Below are 19,514 nucleotides of genomic sequence, written 5' to 3'. Positions count from 1 at the left end.
GTGGGCTAAACCCGCCAAATCTTCTTTTGTTGTTTTTACTATTAAATATTAAATAATATATATAATTTCACAACCATTTTAATAAATTTATAATTTTTAAAGATATAAAAAATTATAATTTTTAAATTCACAAACATTAAAGTCTTTATAATTATAAATATGTAATAAACATCTATACCAATATATAATGGGGATACAGAAGTTTGGTATCCAATTCTTTCTTCCTATTTTACCCCTGTTTTTTTTTTATTAAAAACTGGCTTTATCCCACGACAGAACTTAAAAACTAATTTTAATAAAAAAAAAATTGCTATTATGTACTCAATTCTTTTTATTTTATTTTATTTTTTCAAAAACTGGCTTTACCCCACGACAGAGTTTAAAGCTAAAACACTTTCAATAAAAAAAACTATTAATGCGTACTCAATTTAAATACCGATTCACTTTCAATAAAAAAAAATTATGTGCCTTCAATCGTACTTTACCTAAAAGAGTTAAATATCTGTTTCACTTTCAATCGTGCTCTTGCAATCGTTTTTCTTCTTTGGGTCTTGCTACCTATAATTGGAATTCAACGAATCAGCAATCACATTATATCAACTAATATAATTCCTATTCCAAATCCATTGCCAAGTACAGGATTAACTACAATTAGACAAATGGTCAGAGCCACTCATCATCGTCGTCATCATTTTGTTTCAGGTAACATAAAACTTAACATGTATTATGATAATTTAATTTTTTTGGGCTATAAATTTAATTTTTGCTTAATATTTGTATTCTATTCTTTGTTGAAAGAGCATGATAATGGAATTGATCCAAATAACAGACGTTATAGTAACATAATTGGTTGGTATTCTATAACAAAATTAATTAAATTAATATACACTATTTATATAAATTAATACACTATTTATATATTTCTTATGCTTATTATTTAACTTAAAAAAATTACATATAGCAGAGCACTTCTTAATAAAAAAATACAAAAAATTATTAGAATTTGGTGTCCAATTTTTTGTAGACTTCGTATATCCTTACATAATCTATTTCATAAAATAAATTTAATGGACAAAATAATAATTTTTTTAATATTCCATCTTTATCATATAATATATAAATAATTAAAAAATTAAAATAAACAATGTATTCATAAAACTAATAATAACAAATAGAATAAAGAGAAAAAATATTAACATATCGCTTATTTTTTGTCATGTGTATTTTTTAATTTGAGTGATTAAATATATTTTACAAAGTAATAACTATAAAATGAAAATAAATTTATTGCTCTAAATTATTAAAAGAAGTATTGAGTACTCTTTAACTAAAACTTTTATTATAAATTTATTACAAAAAATATATTTATGTTTCAAATTAATTTAGATGCTTGGGATAAAATATTAAAAATAAAAAAAATATGCATTTGTATTCTTATATTAAAAAATAAATGAAGTCATTTTATATACAAAAATACTACGTTATAAGATAATTACAAAAAGTTGTCAAACATAATAATTTTATTATCAAAATAGTATTTATATATTGTGTTAAATTAATGTAACATAATGATTTTTAATATACTTTAATTTAATTTTTTTAGTTTTTATTTTAATTTATATATTTTCATATTTTAAAATTTTGGTAATAATATATATATTTTATAATTTTAAAATAAAACCAGGAGAATTCTGACTTAAATACAAACATAATGATAGAAGAAGAATACAAGAATATTGATATTTCATCTCATGTATTTAAAAATACATGGCATAAATAAAAATAAATCCTTCTTACTATAAAATTATTGTCCATTTAAAAATTTAACAAATACCAAAATTTGATCACGATAAAATGGGTCATAATTTTATAAAAAATCTAAATACTATATTAAATATTACAAACAGTGATTGAATAAATAATTTTCAAATTCTAAAATTAAAAACATAGATAACGCTTTACATATTTATATGAGTTACCGAATCAATTTTTATTGAATAACTATCTTAAATATCAATTATAAAAAAATGCTACTATATCAGCCAATGATAATAATCATGAGACACGTAACATTATTTATTATTAAAAATATATTAATTTAATAATATTAAATATGTAATAAATTTCTAATGTGAAATGTTAACATATAAACACAAAAAATAAAGATAAATTAGAGTATAACAAATAAACTATTTTTTAAAAAATATTTCTACAATCTTAACGGACAAAATACTTATCATATTGTTAATTTATCATAATCAATTAAAAAAATAAATTTAGAAATGTCACAAATTAATGGACGATATTCAAACTTTGAAAAAAATCAATAAAAAAATATAATAGAAGCATATTATTTTTAAAATATTCTCTGTTTCAGAATAAAATTAAACAATTTTAAAATAATTAAAATCACCTTTATACGCGACATAAAAGTTAACTTTAATCATGATAACTAATTTTACTCTTATGAATTCAAATTATGCTTATTATTTGTATTGTTCTTTAAAAATATAGGTTTGGAATCACATTATAATAAAGCTGTTCAAGTAAAAGATGCGGTGATATCCTAACTGATTAGTACCCTATATATTTAAAACATGTAATCACGTTATTTTAAGTCATTTTGCCTATACATTAAATTTTAATATAGAAGATTAACAAAATTAAGAACTAATTTTTAATTCTTTTAAGATAATTTACAACATATTAAGTTTGTTATAAGTGTAGGTCGAGACACCACTGCTACTAATTCAATGCCTCCATCAATCTTTTATAATGAATCAGTTACAAACAATGCTAAAAGCCATGCAAATATGAATAGTTAGTACTCACTTACTCTACTTATATTTTTAATATTTTATCTTCATCGCATAATATTCATTTAAAATATTTTTTGTATTGAATAAGTTAAGAAGTTTGATATTGTACACTACTATATAAAATGCCTATTGTCAAACAAAATTTTGAATTCTATAATAAAAAAATAAAACAAATAATTAACAAATAGTATAAATTTTAAATAGGCAATACATTCATAAGACTAATAATAACAATAACTTTTAAATAAAATTTTGGTAACAACATATATCTTTTAAAATTAAATAGTAAAATTAGAAAAGATCTACCTTAAACACAAAACAACAAAATTAATTTCTTAAAAACAATAGAAAAGCGGCTGAACAGGCACGTTAGTGCCTGTTGAGCCGCTAGTAATCATAAACCAAATTTTTTGAAACAAAATAAAACTAACATCGTCCAAAGTAAAATAAATATTGTCCAAAATATATAATTAAACATCTACAAGTTTAGAACATAATTTAATTAAACGTAAAATATAATCCAAAACACTAAATTATAATATCTTCAAAAAAACTCTGACCCCGGAGGGGAAGTCGCCCCGCCCCACCAAAATCTACGGTTTAAGCGGTGCGGGTTAGGCGAATTTTTTATATGTGGTGGTCTCAATTTTTTAACCCGACTCGCCTTTTTTGGCAGGTTACGCAGACTGACCCAACAAATTTAAACCCGTTTGCCATCCCTAGATAATGTGCATTTTTTGTTACTCTTTTTTTCCTTTGAAACAGGACATGTTGATTATCAAGAATGTAAAAATTAGCCATCAAAACTAGTATATTGATGTATAAATATATATGTTGATTAATTTATTTTTAATATATATTTTGTATTTAAACATGTGAATTTTTTTATTTTTTTCTTATTTTATCTTTTTTCCTGAATTTCTTATGTTTTCATCTTAAACATTAGGGAAAAAGATAAATAGGTCCCTGACTTTTCAAACTTTTGACAAATACATCCCTAACAAAATTTAAATACAAAAAAGTCCCTGACTTTAACAAACGGAGGATAATTTAGTCCTTCCGTCTATTTACCTCTCATACACCAAACGGAACTGGCTGACGTGGCTGAAACGGTGTTGAGGTGTCCGTTACGGTGCCACGCTGGAAGGGGAATAAAGTTCGAAGGACAAATAAGTCCTTGACGTCACTTTACAAATAAAGTTCGAAGGACAAATAGGTCCTTGAGAATTTTTTTTTTTTCATTATACTTCTATTATGCTTTTATTATGAGAATTTAGTTTATGTAGGCTAAAAGTTGGTTTTTTTATAAAAAAAAATTATTTCGTATAGGTCGAATTGATTATTTATTTTATATGGGCGTCTATCCAAAAATGGATTAGCACTATGGCTTTCAATTTAAATGGTTTCAATTTCAACCGATCTGTAGAATATAGTCAAGGTCGTGTAATTAACACCTGGGCTGATATTCTTAATTTCAATCCCGGTATCATATAAAAAAATTGAATAATACTTTTAGCATTTCCAAGAAGTAATTGATTAAATAGTTGAAATAGTTGTAATTCCATTCACTATCTTAACTGAAAAAAATCATAAGACTGAATTACGTGGGAGGCTTGCGCCCATAAGAAATCGCGGAGCCACCCATTAATGGTAATGGAACTCTGCGCAAAGTTTCCTTAATATTTACATTTACAACATTAATAGACTCTAATCAAATAATATTTAAATTAGATCTATATTATAATGTAAAAAAAAATATTTATGTTATAGATTGAATGAACTGCTTGTATTTTAAAATCTAGTTAACTTGTTGTATTCTGTAATTTAAATTATTTGTATTAAAATTACAGAATTTGGGCTTGTTCTATTTCTACTTTTTTCTTAAATTGCATTAGTTCAGTTTTAGTGCATTTGTGTATTATATTAGAATTTGTTAAATTGTATTAGTTCAGTTTTCATCATACCAGTGGCATTAGTTAGCATCTGTTCATTTATGCATCAAGTTAGCATTAGTTCATTTGTGCATCATTCATGTATTAAGTTAGCATTAGAGCATTTGTGTATTATATTAGAACTAGTATTTTTATCCATAATAATATTATGAGAATAATTTTTTTTAAATTATAGTTCACTTTGTTCTAACAGTATAAATTATGCATGACACAAAAGATTTATAAAATCAAACTACTTTTACAAAAAAGTCGTAAGTTGACAAAAGTTTCTGACTAAGAAGACCAAGATATCTGCAGATAAAAAAATTAAATAATAAGATTTTTAGTTATTATTTTTATATGAAAAAGTCTAATTTTTTATTAATAATTAATTTTAACATTCGTTATCTAAAATTTAAAATAATTTAATGTGTATACTTTTACATTTAAAATATTTTAATTGTAAAAAAATATTTATTTGTAAAATGACGTCAAAGACTTATTTGTCCTTCGAACTTTATTCCCCTTCCAGCGTGGCACCGTAACGGATACCTGGACACCGTTTCAGCCACGTCAGCCAGTTCCGTTTGGTGTATGAGAGGCAAATAGACGGAAGGACTAAATTGTCCTCCATTTGTTAAAGTCAGGGACTTTTTTGTATTTAAATTTTGTCAGAAATGTATTTGTCAAAAGTTTAAAAAGTCAGGAACTTATTTGTCTTTTTCCCTAAACATTATGTATATTTACTCTTTCTATCTTTGTTTTCACTACTTTTCTTTTATATTCATTGTAAATACTTTTTAAAATTATCCTTACACTTCTGGAGGACAAAAAAAACCCCCTAAAAAGGGTATTCGCAAAAAAGACTTGGGACGAGAGGCTAAATGCAAACCCACGTAAATAAAAACAGGGTCAGAGACCCATCTCCGCAAATATAAAGAGACGAGATCAGGGACACAGGTATCCACCCTACAAGGACTTGCTAAATTCTCATAAATATAAAAATTATCTAGTCTTTCTTTATATATATACATCTCTTAATCCTAAATTAATCCCTCTTCTTTGGTCTTTCTTGCAACAGCCACACCCACACTTTCACTCTCACATATTTTCTTTTAAATTGTTATTTTTCCTAATGAATATAGTATGGATTTGTGTTGGATTTTATATTACGCAATTATATTAAATTATGTTAAATTGAAACTTAACCGAAGTTAAAACTTGGTTGAAATGTTAAGAATTAAAATAATTCTTTAGCCTTTTATTATTTATTTCGTAACTTTTTCCACTAATTGTAATTTAACAAATACACACCGGCTACCCAATTAATTTCTTGTTTCATACATTTTATCTTTACCTTTTATAAGCCACTTGTTTTCTTTGTCTAAACATCCAAAATTAAAAAAAAAAAAAAATTCAAACAAATCGACTCGTCTAACTCGTAAACTCCAACAAATCAAGTTATATTAGCCAAGTTATATTAGCATTTTCTTGAGCCGTTTAAAATACGAGTGAACTTCTTTTCTAATTTTGACTGGTTGCTAGTGGCGAGTCAGCTCGAACTTGCCCGCCTCCCCCCGTTTGACACCTGTACTTTTTATAATAAGCAACTTGTTTCTCCGTCGAAACATCCAAGACCTAAAACCAATTAATCAACTACTGCTAATTATAAATTTGAAGCATGTTACATACATGATAAGTGGTGGATCATCTACATTCCATCAACTTAAACATCTATACATCTTAAGCTATTGCATTGCAAGAGGAAATAGTTAAATCTAATCTCTTCTAAAGACCAATTACCACCAAAGTTGTGACAGCAATATTAAGGCAACAATTCATACATTTAGCAACACGATTTCAACTATTTTGTGGAAATCTTTTGTAGAGAAATTCCAGAGAAGGCTAGGTAGCATCATTCTCATCATCTGGGCTTCCGTATACCACTGCAAAATAGTGGCCAACTGTTGTCAATGAGAGACCAGGGAACCTATGAAGTTTGTCTGGCCGCAGGTCAATCCTAATAAATGGCCATCTCATGATTTCCGCAGCTTGACATTCTTCCCATCCATCTCCAATTACACAAAAGCGGACATTCGGATGGTTGAAACGCTCCTTGATCCATCGGAAACATTGAGTTTTTCCCACTACACAAGAGCTATAAACTGAAACAAAATAATCATGAAATTTATTAACAATGGCAAGCTACACTAACGAACTATAAAAAGATATTGATATTCGTCATAAGTTTATTAAGAGAAGACAACAACTTACCATTTCCATGTGGTATTAAACCGTCGAGACGAAAGAGCAAGCATTTGACAAGAGAGGGTATTAACCCTCCTGACGTCACCAAAACATTTACATGCTGATGGTTTGCATTGGTTGTGTTAGGTACTACACTAGAAAAAGCAATGGAAGAAACCAAATCTTTGTTTTGGCCTGAACACTCCTTCAAAAAGGTCCGTGCTACAAAAAAGTAAAACATTAAACATGAAAGATATAAATGAAACAGATCAAGCAATAGAATTCATATAATTGGAAAACATACCTGAAGACAGCCATCTGTCAGTATATTCATCAGTTTTATCATACAATTCATCCCAAAATTTCTGCGCCTCGTGATCTAAAATATTATGCAAACCCTAAAACAAGTGGCAAGGTTATTTAAATGTATCCTTAGATCACCTTAATGATGGGAAGCAAATGCCAAGTAAAACTACAACTTATTTGGTTACTTACACCCTAACTATCGAGCTCTAGTTCTTTTCTCAGTTCATCTAGTGAATCATGTTTCAATCATTAAAAAGAAAGTTACCATTTCGCACTAAAAAGCAAGGCTCATAAGAGAGAAGAATTCGGTCAAGTTTGTTGAAGTATCAATGGGAAAAAGAAGAGAGAAATGAAGTGGGACGAGCTCTTGTTAGAGGATGTGAGCATTGAGAAAATGATTTTGTTAGAGGAGAGAGAGGATAGTTACTATAAGAAAAAAGAGGAGTGAATTCAACAGCAACACCAGTAGAGGCAGAGAATGATATCATTCTGATATCATACAACACCTGCATTCCTATCTCACTTTCTGCTATATTCTACATCTCTACTACTGCTCTATCCTATTTCTGCCACTGTTATAACCTATAACCGTTCAAGGTACCATGTTCTTACACATTCTTCTGAAAATCAATGACTCAATATCTATTTACCTCAGCAAGACATACTGATACATCAGATTCTAAAAGGAATATTGGGAAGTAATGGATACACGATATATCACATAATATTGTATAAAGTCCAAAACCATTAGATAAATAAGCAATACTGACAACTAAGGTTAAAAAGTTAGTTTAGTACAAACTTCCAGCATATTCATCACTTTAATAATGCTCCGGAAACTATGTTATGTATCGTCTATTTTAACCTGATGTACTTGCGGGCTCATCTCATAAGGTTGAAAAATGTTTTTAACCATCTACCATTTCTGCAACTCATTCTCCATTTTTTCAAAAATAACTAAAAATTTGATAACAATAATCTTAAAAAGTAACTAAACTTTTTTTCTCATTACTTTAAACCATTAGATAAATACTGACAACTAAGGTTAAAAAGTTAGTTTAGTACAAACTTCCAGCATATTCATCACTTTAATAATGCTCCGGAAACTATGTTATGTATCGTCTATTTTAACCTGATGTACTTGCGGGCTCATCTCATATCTCATACTTGTATTTTGAAATATAGTTAACTTGTTGTATTCTACTATTTAAATTATTTGTATTAAAATTGTAGAAATTGGGTTTGTTCTGTTTCTACTTTTTTTTTTCTTAAATTGCATTAGTTCAGTTTTAGTGTATTTGTGTATTATATTAGAATTTGTAAATTGCATTAGTTCAGTTTTCATCATACCAGTGGCATTAGTTAGTATCAGTTCATTTATGCATCAAGTTAGCATTAGTTCATTTGTGCATCATTTATGTATTAAATTAGCATTAGAGAATTTAGGAAAGGAGTTTATTAATTTTGAAAAAAAAAAATTCTCAAGGACCTATTTGTCCTTCGAACTTTATTTGTAAAATGACGTCAAAGACTTATTTGTCCTTCGAACTTTATTCCCCTTCCAGCGTGGCACCGTAACGGATACCTGGACACCGTTTCAGCCACGTCAGCCAGTTCCGTTTGGTGTATGAGAGGCAAATAGACGGAAGGACTAAATTGTCCTCCATTTGTTAAAGTCAGGGACTTTTTTGTATTTAAATTTTGTCAGAAATGTATTTGTCAAAAGTTTAAAAAGTCAGGAACTTATTTGTCTTTTTCCCTAAACATTATGTATATTTACTCTTTCTATCTTTGTTTTCACTACTTTTCTTTTATATTCATTGTAAATACTTTTTAAAATTATCCTTACACTTCTGGAGGACAAAAAAAACCCCCTAAAAAGGGTATTCGCAAAAAAGACTTGGGACGAGAGGCTAAATGCAAACCCACGTAAATAAAAACAGGGTCAGAGACCCATCTCCGCAAATATAAAGAGACGAGATCAGGGACACAGGTATCCACCCTACAAGGACTTGCTAAATTCTCATAAATATAAAAATTATCTAGTCTTTCTTTATATATATACATCTCTTAATCCTAAATTAATCCCTCTTCTTTGGTCTTTCTTGCAACAGCCACACCCACACTTTCACTCTCACATATTTTCTTTTAAATTGTTATTTTTCCTAATGAATATAGTATGGATTTGTGTTGGATTTTATATTACGCAATTATATTAAATTATGTTAAATTGAAACTTAACCGAAGTTAAAACTTGGTTGAAATGTTAAGAATTAAAATAATTCTTTAGCCTTTTATTATTTATTTCGTAACTTTTTCCACTAATTGTAATTTAACAAATACACACCGGCTACCCAATTAATTTCTTGTTTCATACATTTTATCTTTACCTTTTATAAGCCACTTGTTTTCTTTGTCTAAACATCCAAAATTAAAAAAAAAAAAAAATTCAAACAAATCGACTCGTCTAACTCGTAAACTCCAACAAATCAAGTTATATTAGCCAAGTTATATTAGCATTTTCTTGAGCCGTTTAAAATACGAGTGAACTTCTTTTCTAATTTTGACTGGTTGCTAGTGGCGAGTCAGCTCGAACTTGCCCGCCTCCCCCCGTTTGACACCTGTACTTTTTATAATAAGCAACTTGTTTCTCCGTCGAAACATCCAAGACCTAAAACCAATTAATCAACTACTGCTAATTATAAATTTGAAGCATGTTACATACATGATAAGTGGTGGATCATCTACATTCCATCAACTTAAACATCTATACATCTTAAGCTATTGCATTGCAAGAGGAAATAGTTAAATCTAATCTCTTCTAAAGACCAATTACCACCAAAGTTGTGACAGCAATATTAAGGCAACAATTCATACATTTAGCAACACGATTTCAACTATTTTGTGGAAATCTTTTGTAGAGAAATTCCAGAGAAGGCTAGGTAGCATCATTCTCATCATCTGGGCTTCCGTATACCACTGCAAAATAGTGGCCAACTGTTGTCAATGAGAGACCAGGGAACCTATGAAGTTTGTCTGGCCGCAGGTCAATCCTAATAAATGGCCATCTCATGATTTCCGCAGCTTGACATTCTTCCCATCCATCTCCAATTACACAAAAGCGGACATTCGGATGGTTGAAACGCTCCTTGATCCATCGGAAACATTGAGTTTTTCCCACTACACAAGAGCTATAAACTGAAACAAAATAATCATGAAATTTATTAACAATGGCAAGCTACACTAACGAACTATAAAAAGATATTGATATTCGTCATAAGTTTATTAAGAGAAGACAACAACTTACCATTTCCATGTGGTATTAAACCGTCGAGACGAAAGAGCAAGCATTTGACAAGAGAGGGTATTAACCCTCCTGACGTCACCAAAACATTTACATGCTGATGGTTTGCATTGGTTGTGTTAGGTACTACACTAGAAAAAGCAATGGAAGAAACCAAATCTTTGTTTTGGCCTGAACACTCCTTCAAAAAGGTCCGTGCTACAAAAAAGTAAAACATTAAACATGAAAGATATAAATGAAACAGATCAAGCAATAGAATTCATATAATTGGAAAACATACCTGAAGACAGCCATCTGTCAGTATATTCATCAGTTTTATCATACAATTCATCCCAAAATTTCTGCGCCTCGTGATCTAAAATATTATGCAAACCCTAAAACAAGTGGCAAGGTTATTTAAATGTATCCTTAGATCACCTTAATGATGGGAAGCAAATGCCAAGTAAAACTACAACTTATTTGGTTACTTACACCCTAACTATCGAGCTCTAGTTCTTTTCTCAGTTCATCTAGTGAATCATGTTTCAATCATTAAAAAGAAAGTTACCATTTCGCACTAAAAAGCAAGGCTCATAAGAGAGAAGAATTCGGTCAAGTTTGTTGAAGTATCAATGGGAAAAAGAAGAGAGAAATGAAGTGGGACGAGCTCTTGTTAGAGGATGTGAGCATTGAGAAAATGATTTTGTTAGAGGAGAGAGAGGATAGTTACTATAAGAAAAAAGAGGAGTGAATTCAACAGCAACACCAGTAGAGGCAGAGAATGATATCATTCTGATATCATACAACACCTGCATTCCTATCTCACTTTCTGCTATATTCTACATCTCTACTACTGCTCTATCCTATTTCTGCCACTGTTATAACCTATAACCGTTCAAGGTACCATGTTCTTACACATTCTTCTGAAAATCAATGACTCAATATCTATTTACCTCAGCAAGACATACTGATACATCAGATTCTAAAAGGAATATTGGGAAGTAATGGATACACGATATATCACATAATATTGTATAAAGTCCAAAACCATTAGATAAATAAGCAATACTGACAACTAAGGTTAAAAAGTTAGTTTAGTACAAACTTCCAGCATATTCATCACTTTAATAATGCTCCGGAAACTATGTTATGTATCGTCTATTTTAACCTGATGTACTTGCGGGCTCATCTCATAAGGTTGAAAAATGTTTTTAACCATCTACCATTTCTGCAACTCATTCTCCATTTTTTCAAAAATAACTAAAAATTTGATAACAATAATCTTAAAAAGTAACTAAACTTTTTTTTTCATTGCTTAAATTTAAAATAAAAATATTTATCATACTATAAAAATATTAATGAGTATAATAAAAACTATTAATGAGTACTATAAAAAAAACTATTTTATTGTACTCATTAACTTTTTTATAGTGTAATGAATTTTTATTTTTTTATTTACATTTAATTAATCTGTACATTGTCAAAACAAAATTGTTTATAAAAAAAATTGTTATTTTTTAAGATTATTGTCATCAAATTTTTAGTTACTTTTGAAAAATGGAGAATGAGTTACAGAAATGGTAAATCGTTGGAGGGTGAGGCATATTAATCATCCAATACTCTGCTAAATCATTGCAGGGTAGAACTCTGATTCCCCTCTCTCCCCTATTAATGCGCTGCGGCCTAACACAAATTACCTACATACTAAGTGTCCTATTAATTTGTTGCAGGCTAAAACGAACTACATGTAAATTTTGTATTCGTGTTAGGGTGCAACAAATTATATAGAATTAAAAGAAGACATTTGTGTGTGCAAATTCTAATTAGGACATTTGTGAAATATATGATGGCAAACATTTTATATACGTAAATTACTCCTATTTTAAAGCGAGGGCTATATAATATTAGAAAAAAATTGTCATGGCCTTGATGTCAAACCATTCCATCATGAAAGAACTAAGTAATGTAAATAGATAAATACTAAATACACTACAAAATATATACCAGTTTCAGAAATCTTCCCTAAATACACAATAATGCAATGACAAGTAAAATTTAACATCATGAAGTTTGTAATTAGTAATACCCAGAAATAATGCTTCAGAGGTTTTACCTGTAAGTAATTTTGTGCTATGACTCGATGTCTATAGGCAAGTTTTCTTTTGTTGGCATCATCATCCGGAGGACTTAACTCATCATGGTTAAAATCATAATTAGATAGGTCCCTCCCATCATCATACTGGGCCAGAGCATCAAGAAATGGAGTATGGTAATTTAAATTTTCTATCTGCAACACAGGAACCCCAATATCAAATTTACCAACATTCAAAAATTAAAACAAGCCACCATGGAGATTTAGACGTAAAAGCCAAACTTTACTTGTTCATAGAAGAAATAGTCATCACACAATTGTAGAATGAGATTTTCCCACATCTTCCCAATTTCCACGCCCTTCTGCACATCCTTGAGACCGTTGAAACCCTCGGCATATGATGATTTCAGCAAGGAGTTGAGCAGTATAAGGGTCTCATCCATGTCCCAAATGTAGACATCCAGCTTGGGAGGAATGCTGCTGGAAAACCCTTGTGTTTCATGCTTAGGCATTCCGGCCTCGGAAGACATTCCGGTGTGTGCAATAGGAACTTTTGAATAAATCTTGACCTTTATCAAAGAAAACCAAATTAGCATCAACAAACAAAGAAACAGAACATCTATTAGGCTGCGTTTGGTTCTGAGAACAGAACAAGACAAGACACAAAGGATAGAGACACAAAAATTAGTGTTCTTGTATTTTCTTAGATGATAAACTAGAACAAATTATGAAAATCTAATTTACTCTTGTTTCTTTTTCATACAAAAAAATTGGGGAGAAAAATATAATTATGAAAAATTGATAAGAAGGATGAAAGAAAAAATGAAAAATATGTGTCTCTTGTTAGTGTCTTTGTGTCCTTACTCCTTCCTAATTGGGGACCATTTTCCACGTAAATTAGGGATTTATTTTAAATAGTTCATATAATAAATAAATCAGAAGATACCGTTCAAACTACAAAATCAACATATCGCTATTAAATTGATAAATATGTGTCCAATTTGCAAGGAAGCTATAACATACCAATAGCTAATGGAGTGTTGCTAGAGATTATACGCAGCAGAATTATCAATACCAACAAATACAAGTATATAGCCCCACGAATAAAAATGGGGTTCACTGAATAACTAAATGCTTCTAGTTAACCAAGGGACCTTAATGCCAACCTGCACATGTACCTGAAACACGTGGAGATAAAGAGTGAGTCAGTCCAACACAACGAGAGACAATATATCTATAACTAGAAGAGGGACAAGCATGGGAACGAGATGTTCATCCTCAAACATGGTTGTAGTGAAAATGTCTCCATTCTATTTATAATTTAAATCCACGATATCTACAGATAGAAAACCTTATAAGCAGAACATACCTTGAGCCAATTCATATTAAACTGACAATCATTGACAATTTGACATAAAATAAAAACATAATAACTGAAATCTGTACAGTTAGGAAATCACGAAATTCTTAAATAAGGCTTAACAATGATAATTCTAGTCTATTGAAGGATATAGCTGCCAAATCCAAGTAAATCAAGAATCAGAAAAGGTAGATCTCAAATCCAGAATCAAAATACAAACCAAATCACATTCAGGCAGCCCTATAACCCATCCCTATAGTGACCATAACGGATCCAAAAGAAGCAGAGCTAGCAACACCAGAGCGGGCTGGGATCGAACTGATGTCCAAGAAGTTTAATATCTATTGCCATTAGCTACAGTTACCATCAAAGACTTTTTCCACAAACCAATGCTCTAAATTATAAAAAACAAAAACAAAAACTTGAATTCGATACTTTAAACTTCCAACTCCACAAAATAAAAGATCCATGTCCCACACCGAATTTCATACTTATATAAAAGCCTCTGAATTTTCTCATTAATATCTCAGAACTTCCAAATTCAGAAAAGACAAAAACTTAAAATTCATATCTAATACAGTTGTAAGTCCAAACTCATAAATCCTTTTGGTAAAGAGGAAAGAAACCTAAACCATGTGCTTTTCATAAAACAATACTTTCCAAGATTGCTTGCCCCTCATACAACATAAATTGTTTCCTTGCTGTTTGAAAATACAAGAAAAGCAACCAGACCATGACAAATATTATTGAGTTATTGGTTGAATCTTTATAGGCACTCCTCATACCAATATCCTTACAATAGTCAGATTATAGTTCTGAATATTAACTAAACAACAATAAAGCCCATGAGTTACATGGATTAACTTCCAGAGTATAAATAAAGTTAACCTAATTTGCTCATCATCCCGCTTTAATCCCCAAAACGAAATTCAGCATTCACAATACCTCTAATTCTCTTATTTGATTCACAGCCTAGCAGTATTAGTTGTTCCTCTATTCACACACCACTGTTTTTTTCAAAACAAAATGTTACAATTCATGGTAACAGAGCAAGGGAAGACAAAAGTTGAGAACTTGAGATAATAATAGAGAAAATCCCAAATGAGAATTTACTGAAAATGAGAAAGGCGAGTCAATGCAAATGATCACATGTCTCACAAGAAAGCATAATCAACAAGAACCAAGCCAACAAAAGAAGCAAAAGGGGGCTGAGAACTCACCGAGCGGGTTTAGAAGGGGCAGAAGCCAAGGGAAGCGAGAGTGAGTTGATGGAAGTGAGGGAGAGAAACGTGAGAGTTTGGTCCTGCTTTTTCACGGGACGATCAGATTGGTAACTGATCCCCTCAGACCCGGTTCTAAATTGTTGGTTAACAAGTAAAGTGGTAAAATTCTGTTTTAATTATTTTTAAATTTGTAATATTTATTAATTATGAATTTTATTATTTTAATTTACAAATAATTAATGATATAAATTACTTTAACTTTTTTTAAGTGACTAAATAATTTTAAAAGAGTTAGATTCGGACAAAAATATCAGTGTTAATAAATTTGTAAGGTTTAAAATATATTTTTATTTATCAAAATTAACTTTTTAAATATATTTGATATTTAGAAATCTTGGTACATAATCTAATACTAAAATTATAATTGAGGGTTATTAGTAGGGGACTAGGGGTGGCAAAGCGAGCTGGCTCGCCTCAATTCGTCCTGTTCTGTCTAGGTCCGTCTTATAAGTGGGGCTGACCGGCCCGCCCTGCTAACCAAGACGAGTTTAAAATGCTAACTCATCCTACTTTATGGCGGATTGGCGGGTCGGAGGGCTAACCCGCTTGATTTTTTTTTTGAAAAATTAAATTCATTAAAATTAACTAAAAAATAATAATTAAAAAATCAAATACAAATAAAAAATATTTAAATTATAATATAATTTTTTTCATTATCTTTTTTTTTTTATTTTTAACTTCAATAAAATTGTTCAAAATAATATTTGTCAATAGAATTTTAAAAAATAAGTCATATAATTTGAGTATTGATGCGTGAGCATCTTTATTACCTTTTCCTAGTGAATTTGCATTTAATTTATTAAGTTTTATCAAGAATTAATTATCTTTTAGCCACTATAGATGCTACTTTGAGTCTTGTGCATTTCTGTTTATTTTAGGTAGCATTCGGATAGATTTGATGGAGTTTTTGCAGAGAAAGAGAAGAAACCAAGGAGCTGACCAGCGAGGATGACGCGTGCGCGTGCCTGATGCGTACGCGTGATTTGGAGCTCTCCATGGCGATGCGTGCGCGTATCTGACGCGTACGCGTGACACGCGAAAAAGACCATCGACGCGCACGCGTGACTGACGCGTACACGTGACATGCGCGACATGCAGAATTCGCAGAAAACGCTGGGGCGATTTCAGGCCAAATTTTGACCCAGTTTTCGACCCAAAAACATAGATTAGAGCCAGGGGATAGTAGAGACTCAAGGGAGATTCACACAAGAATGATTATGCCCACTCCAAGTTAGGCGTGACCCTACGAAGCAAGTAGTCCCCATCCATCAATTGAAGATATGCTGATTGCTTTAATTAATTCTGATTTAAACTTTATTTTTAATTTAAAATAGGAAAAGATATTGTTTTAGTTTTAAGAAGATAGATTTTAAATTAATTAGGATTAAATATAAAAGGGAATTCCAACAGGGGATTCCAGCCCAACATTATTCCATTCCAATTCACAATTCACAGTTTATCAGAATTCTTATTTTTTCTTTACCATAAGCAACTAAACATTCACTGTTAAGGTTAGGAGCTTTGTCTATTGTATGGATTGATTTTATTGTTTTTCTATTTTAATTCATGTTTTGATTTATATTTTAAGAATTGTTTTCGTTCTTTATCTTATGAATTTGGGTGGAACGGAAGTATGACCCTCTTTCTAATTGAGTTCTTGTATAACTTGGAAAAGCTCTTTACTTGAACAACAGCTTGAAAATAATTTCTCCTAAATTTTAATTATCTGGATTTAACGGGATACGTGACATATAATCCTCTTATATTTGGATAATTAGGATTTCTGTGGCATATAACTAGAATTGAACCTCACCCCCTAATCGAAATTAATTAACCAAGGAATTGGCTATTGATGAATTTTAGGGGAGACTAGAAAGGTCTAAGGAATTAGGGTCTAGTCACATGTAGTTTGCCATGAATTAAATCTTACATGATTAAAATAAATTAATAAGAAAAGTTAATCCGAAAAATAGATAACTCTGAAACATTAACTGTTTCTCCATATTTTATTCCCAACTTATTTATTTGCCTGTCTTTAATTTAATGCTTTTGAACTCTCAACACTATTTTCTGTTTGCCTAACTAAACCAATTAAGCAACCATTATTGCTTAGTCCTTCAATCCTCGTGGGATCGACCCTCACTCACCTGAGGTATTACTTGGTACGACTCGGTGCACTTGCCGGTTAGTTTGTGGGTTATAAATTCCGCACCAAGTTTTTGGCGTCGTTGCCGGGGATTGATAGTGATTAACAACTATCAGTTTTTTGATTGGTTAGATTAGGCATTTTAGTTTTAATTTTTCTTTAATTTTTGCTTAGTATTTTCGAAAAATTTTTTTAATAAATAGCACTAATATTTTTTCTTAATTTCTGAATTTAAGTTTGGTGTCACCTAGTTAATTTTATTTTAATTTTTTTGTTTATTTTTCCTATTAATTTTTGAAAATTTCTGTCTAATTTTAGTTATCATTTTCGAAATTTATTTATTTATTTTATTTAGTATTTCTATTTTATTATTTTACACAGGTTACCTCACAAGGACTTCTCTGCACTCTGACGTAGAGAATCCCATCTTTTCTTATTTTCTGTCTGTTTATGCGCAGGAATAGAAACAAGGAACCTCTGTTAGACTTTGATCCAGAACCTGAAAGGACCTGTAGGTGACGTTTACAACAAGCAAGACTTTGCAAGGCTGCAGAATCAACCATGGATCACAATAATGCTGTTAATGCCAATGTGACAAATCCGAATGGGAACAAAGAACAAAGGAGAGTGCTTGGCTCTTACTCTGCTCCTACTGCAGATCTTTATGGTAAAAGTATTGTGGTGCCTCCTATAACTGCGAACAACTTTGAGTTGAAGCTACAATTGGTCACCTTGGTGCAACAAAACTGCCAGTATCATGGTCATTCCCACGAAGACCCAAATCAATTTATTTCTAATTTTCTGTAGATTTGTGATACTGTGAAGATAAATGGAGTGAACCCAGAGGTGTACAAACTCATGCTCTTCCCGTTTGCTCTGAGGGATGGAGCAAAGCTACGGCTAGATTCCCAACTCAAGGAGAGTTTGAATACTTGGGACAAGGTTGTTACTGAGTTTCTTACTAAATTTTTCCCACCAAAGAAGCTAACTAAGCTTAGGGTGGAGGTTCAGACCTTCATGCAGATGAATGGTGAAACTCTTTATGAAGCTTGGGAGAGGTACAAGCTACTGATTAGGCAATACCCACCGGACATGTTCTCTAAATGGACCTAACTAGACATCTTTTATGAAGGCTTGGGTGAAATGTCCAAGATGTGCTTAGATAATTCTGCAGGTGGTTCATTACACAAGAAGAAGACACCGGAGGAGGACTATTGAGCTAATTGAATTGGTTGCTAGCAACCAATATTTATTCTCATCTAACAGGAATCCTGTGAACTCTGAGACTCCTCAGAAGAAGGGTGTTATGGAAGTAGAAGTTCTTAATGCTCTTTTACTCAGAATAAGTTTATGTCTCAGCAAATAAGTCTACTTACTCAACAGATGGGTGGCATGTAAGTCTCAGCCATCAACACCCAAAACTCACCTCAAGAGGTCTCTTATGACATGACAGGTAAGTTTGTGCAAAATGATAATTATGACTATGCTCAATGCTCTTCTGAACAGGTCAATTACATGGGGAGTGGTCCTAGAAATCCCAACAATGATCCATATTCTAAGACATACAATCAGGGTTGGAGAAATCATCTAAATCTTGGGTGGAGGGACCAACCTCAGAGACCTCAGAATTTCAACAATAATTCTCAGGGTGGTTTCCAACAGAATAATCACAATAACCACCAATTTCAGTCTCAGCAGCAACAACCACCTCAGCAGGCAAACTCTAAATCCCAATAAGATTCTAATTGGGAGATGATGAGGAGTTTTATGCAGGAAACCAGAGCCTCCATTAGAAACTTAGAGGTACAAATGGGTCAACTGAGCAAGCAAATACCTGAGAGATTTGCAAGAACATTTCCAGGTGATACAGTGGTGAACCCAAGAGAAGATTGCAACGTTATTCAATTAAGAAGTGGTAAAGTAGCTGGCTTTGAGTCCAAGGTCAATAAGGAGTTAGTTGAAAAAGACGCTCCAAAGGAGAAAAAGGGAGAAGTAGAACACGCCCCTCCTAAGCGTGCAGACAACCCATTCCCTGATTCTCTTGACA

General features: G+C 31.1%; 2 protein-coding genes across 4 annotated transcripts; both read right to left on the bottom strand.

Annotated features, from left to right (window-relative positions):
- LOC107611350 (eyes absent homolog 4-like) lies at positions 6,381-8,970 on the bottom strand. The gene is made up of 5 exons (XM_016313287.2): positions 8,889-8,970; positions 7,954-7,982; positions 7,302-7,395; positions 7,025-7,219; positions 6,381-6,915 (listed from the first exon to the last, which is right to left on the bottom strand). Exons 1-5 carry the CDS (start codon positions 8,968-8,970, stop codon positions 6,656-6,658), a joined length of 660 nt encoding a protein of 219 aa, XP_016168773.1. The 3' UTR covers positions 6,381-6,655.
- Positions 9,967-15,407, bottom strand: LOC107612701 (eyes absent homolog 4). 3 transcript variants are annotated; one of them, XM_016314404.2, is made up of 7 exons: positions 15,259-15,407; positions 13,702-13,856; positions 12,966-13,247; positions 12,700-12,873; positions 10,888-10,981; positions 10,611-10,805; positions 9,967-10,501 (listed from the first exon to the last, which is right to left on the bottom strand). In XM_016314404.2, the coding sequence occupies exons 3-7, from the start codon at positions 13,206-13,208 to the stop codon at positions 10,242-10,244; spliced, it is 966 nt and encodes a 321-aa protein (XP_016169890.1). In that variant the 5' UTR covers positions 13,209-13,247; positions 13,702-13,856; positions 15,259-15,407; the 3' UTR covers positions 9,967-10,241. The 3 variants fall into 3 exon arrangements, with proteins under 3 accessions (XP_016169890.1, XP_016169892.1, XP_016169891.1); XM_016314406.2 differs by having other exon boundaries at positions 13,845-13,856; positions 15,259-15,374; XM_016314405.2 differs by lacking the exon at positions 15,259-15,407 and adding an exon at positions 14,259-15,213.

Source organism: Arachis ipaensis, chromosome B08 (assembly GCF_000816755.2).
Source record: "Arachis ipaensis cultivar K30076 chromosome B08, Araip1.1, whole genome shotgun sequence".
NCBI classification, from domain to species: Eukaryota; Viridiplantae; Streptophyta; class Magnoliopsida; order Fabales; family Fabaceae; genus Arachis; species Arachis ipaensis.
This window is presented reverse-complemented; position numbering and strand designations above follow the sequence as displayed.

What these genes read in the sequence shown, in the direction of transcription:
- LOC107611350 (XM_016313287.2), bottom strand. Translation starts at nt 8,970, where the DNA reads ATGGAGGACAATTTAGTCCTTCCGTCTATTTGCCTCTCATACACCAAA. An exon ending in GTGGCTGAAACGGTGTCCAG is followed by an intron (nt 7,983 to 8,888) that starts GTATCCGTTACG and finishes TATTCCTTTTAG; the next exon opens with AATCTGATGTATCAGTATGT. An exon ending in TTTAATACCACATGGAAATG is followed by an intron (nt 6,916 to 7,024) that starts GTAAGTTGTTGT and finishes ATTTTGTTTCAG; the next exon opens with TTTATAGCTCTTGTGTAGTG.
- LOC107612701 (XM_016314404.2), bottom strand. Translation starts at nt 13,208, where the DNA reads ATGTCTTCCGAGGCCGGAATGCCTAAGCATGAAACACAAGGGTTTTCC. An exon ending in TAGCACAAAATTACTTACAG is followed by an intron (nt 10,982 to 12,699) that starts GTAAAACCTCTG and finishes CACTTGTTTTAG; the next exon opens with GGTTTGCATAATATTTTAGA. An exon ending in TTTAATACCACATGGAAATG is followed by an intron (nt 10,502 to 10,610) that starts GTAAGTTGTTGT and finishes ATTTTGTTTCAG; the next exon opens with TTTATAGCTCTTGTGTAGTG.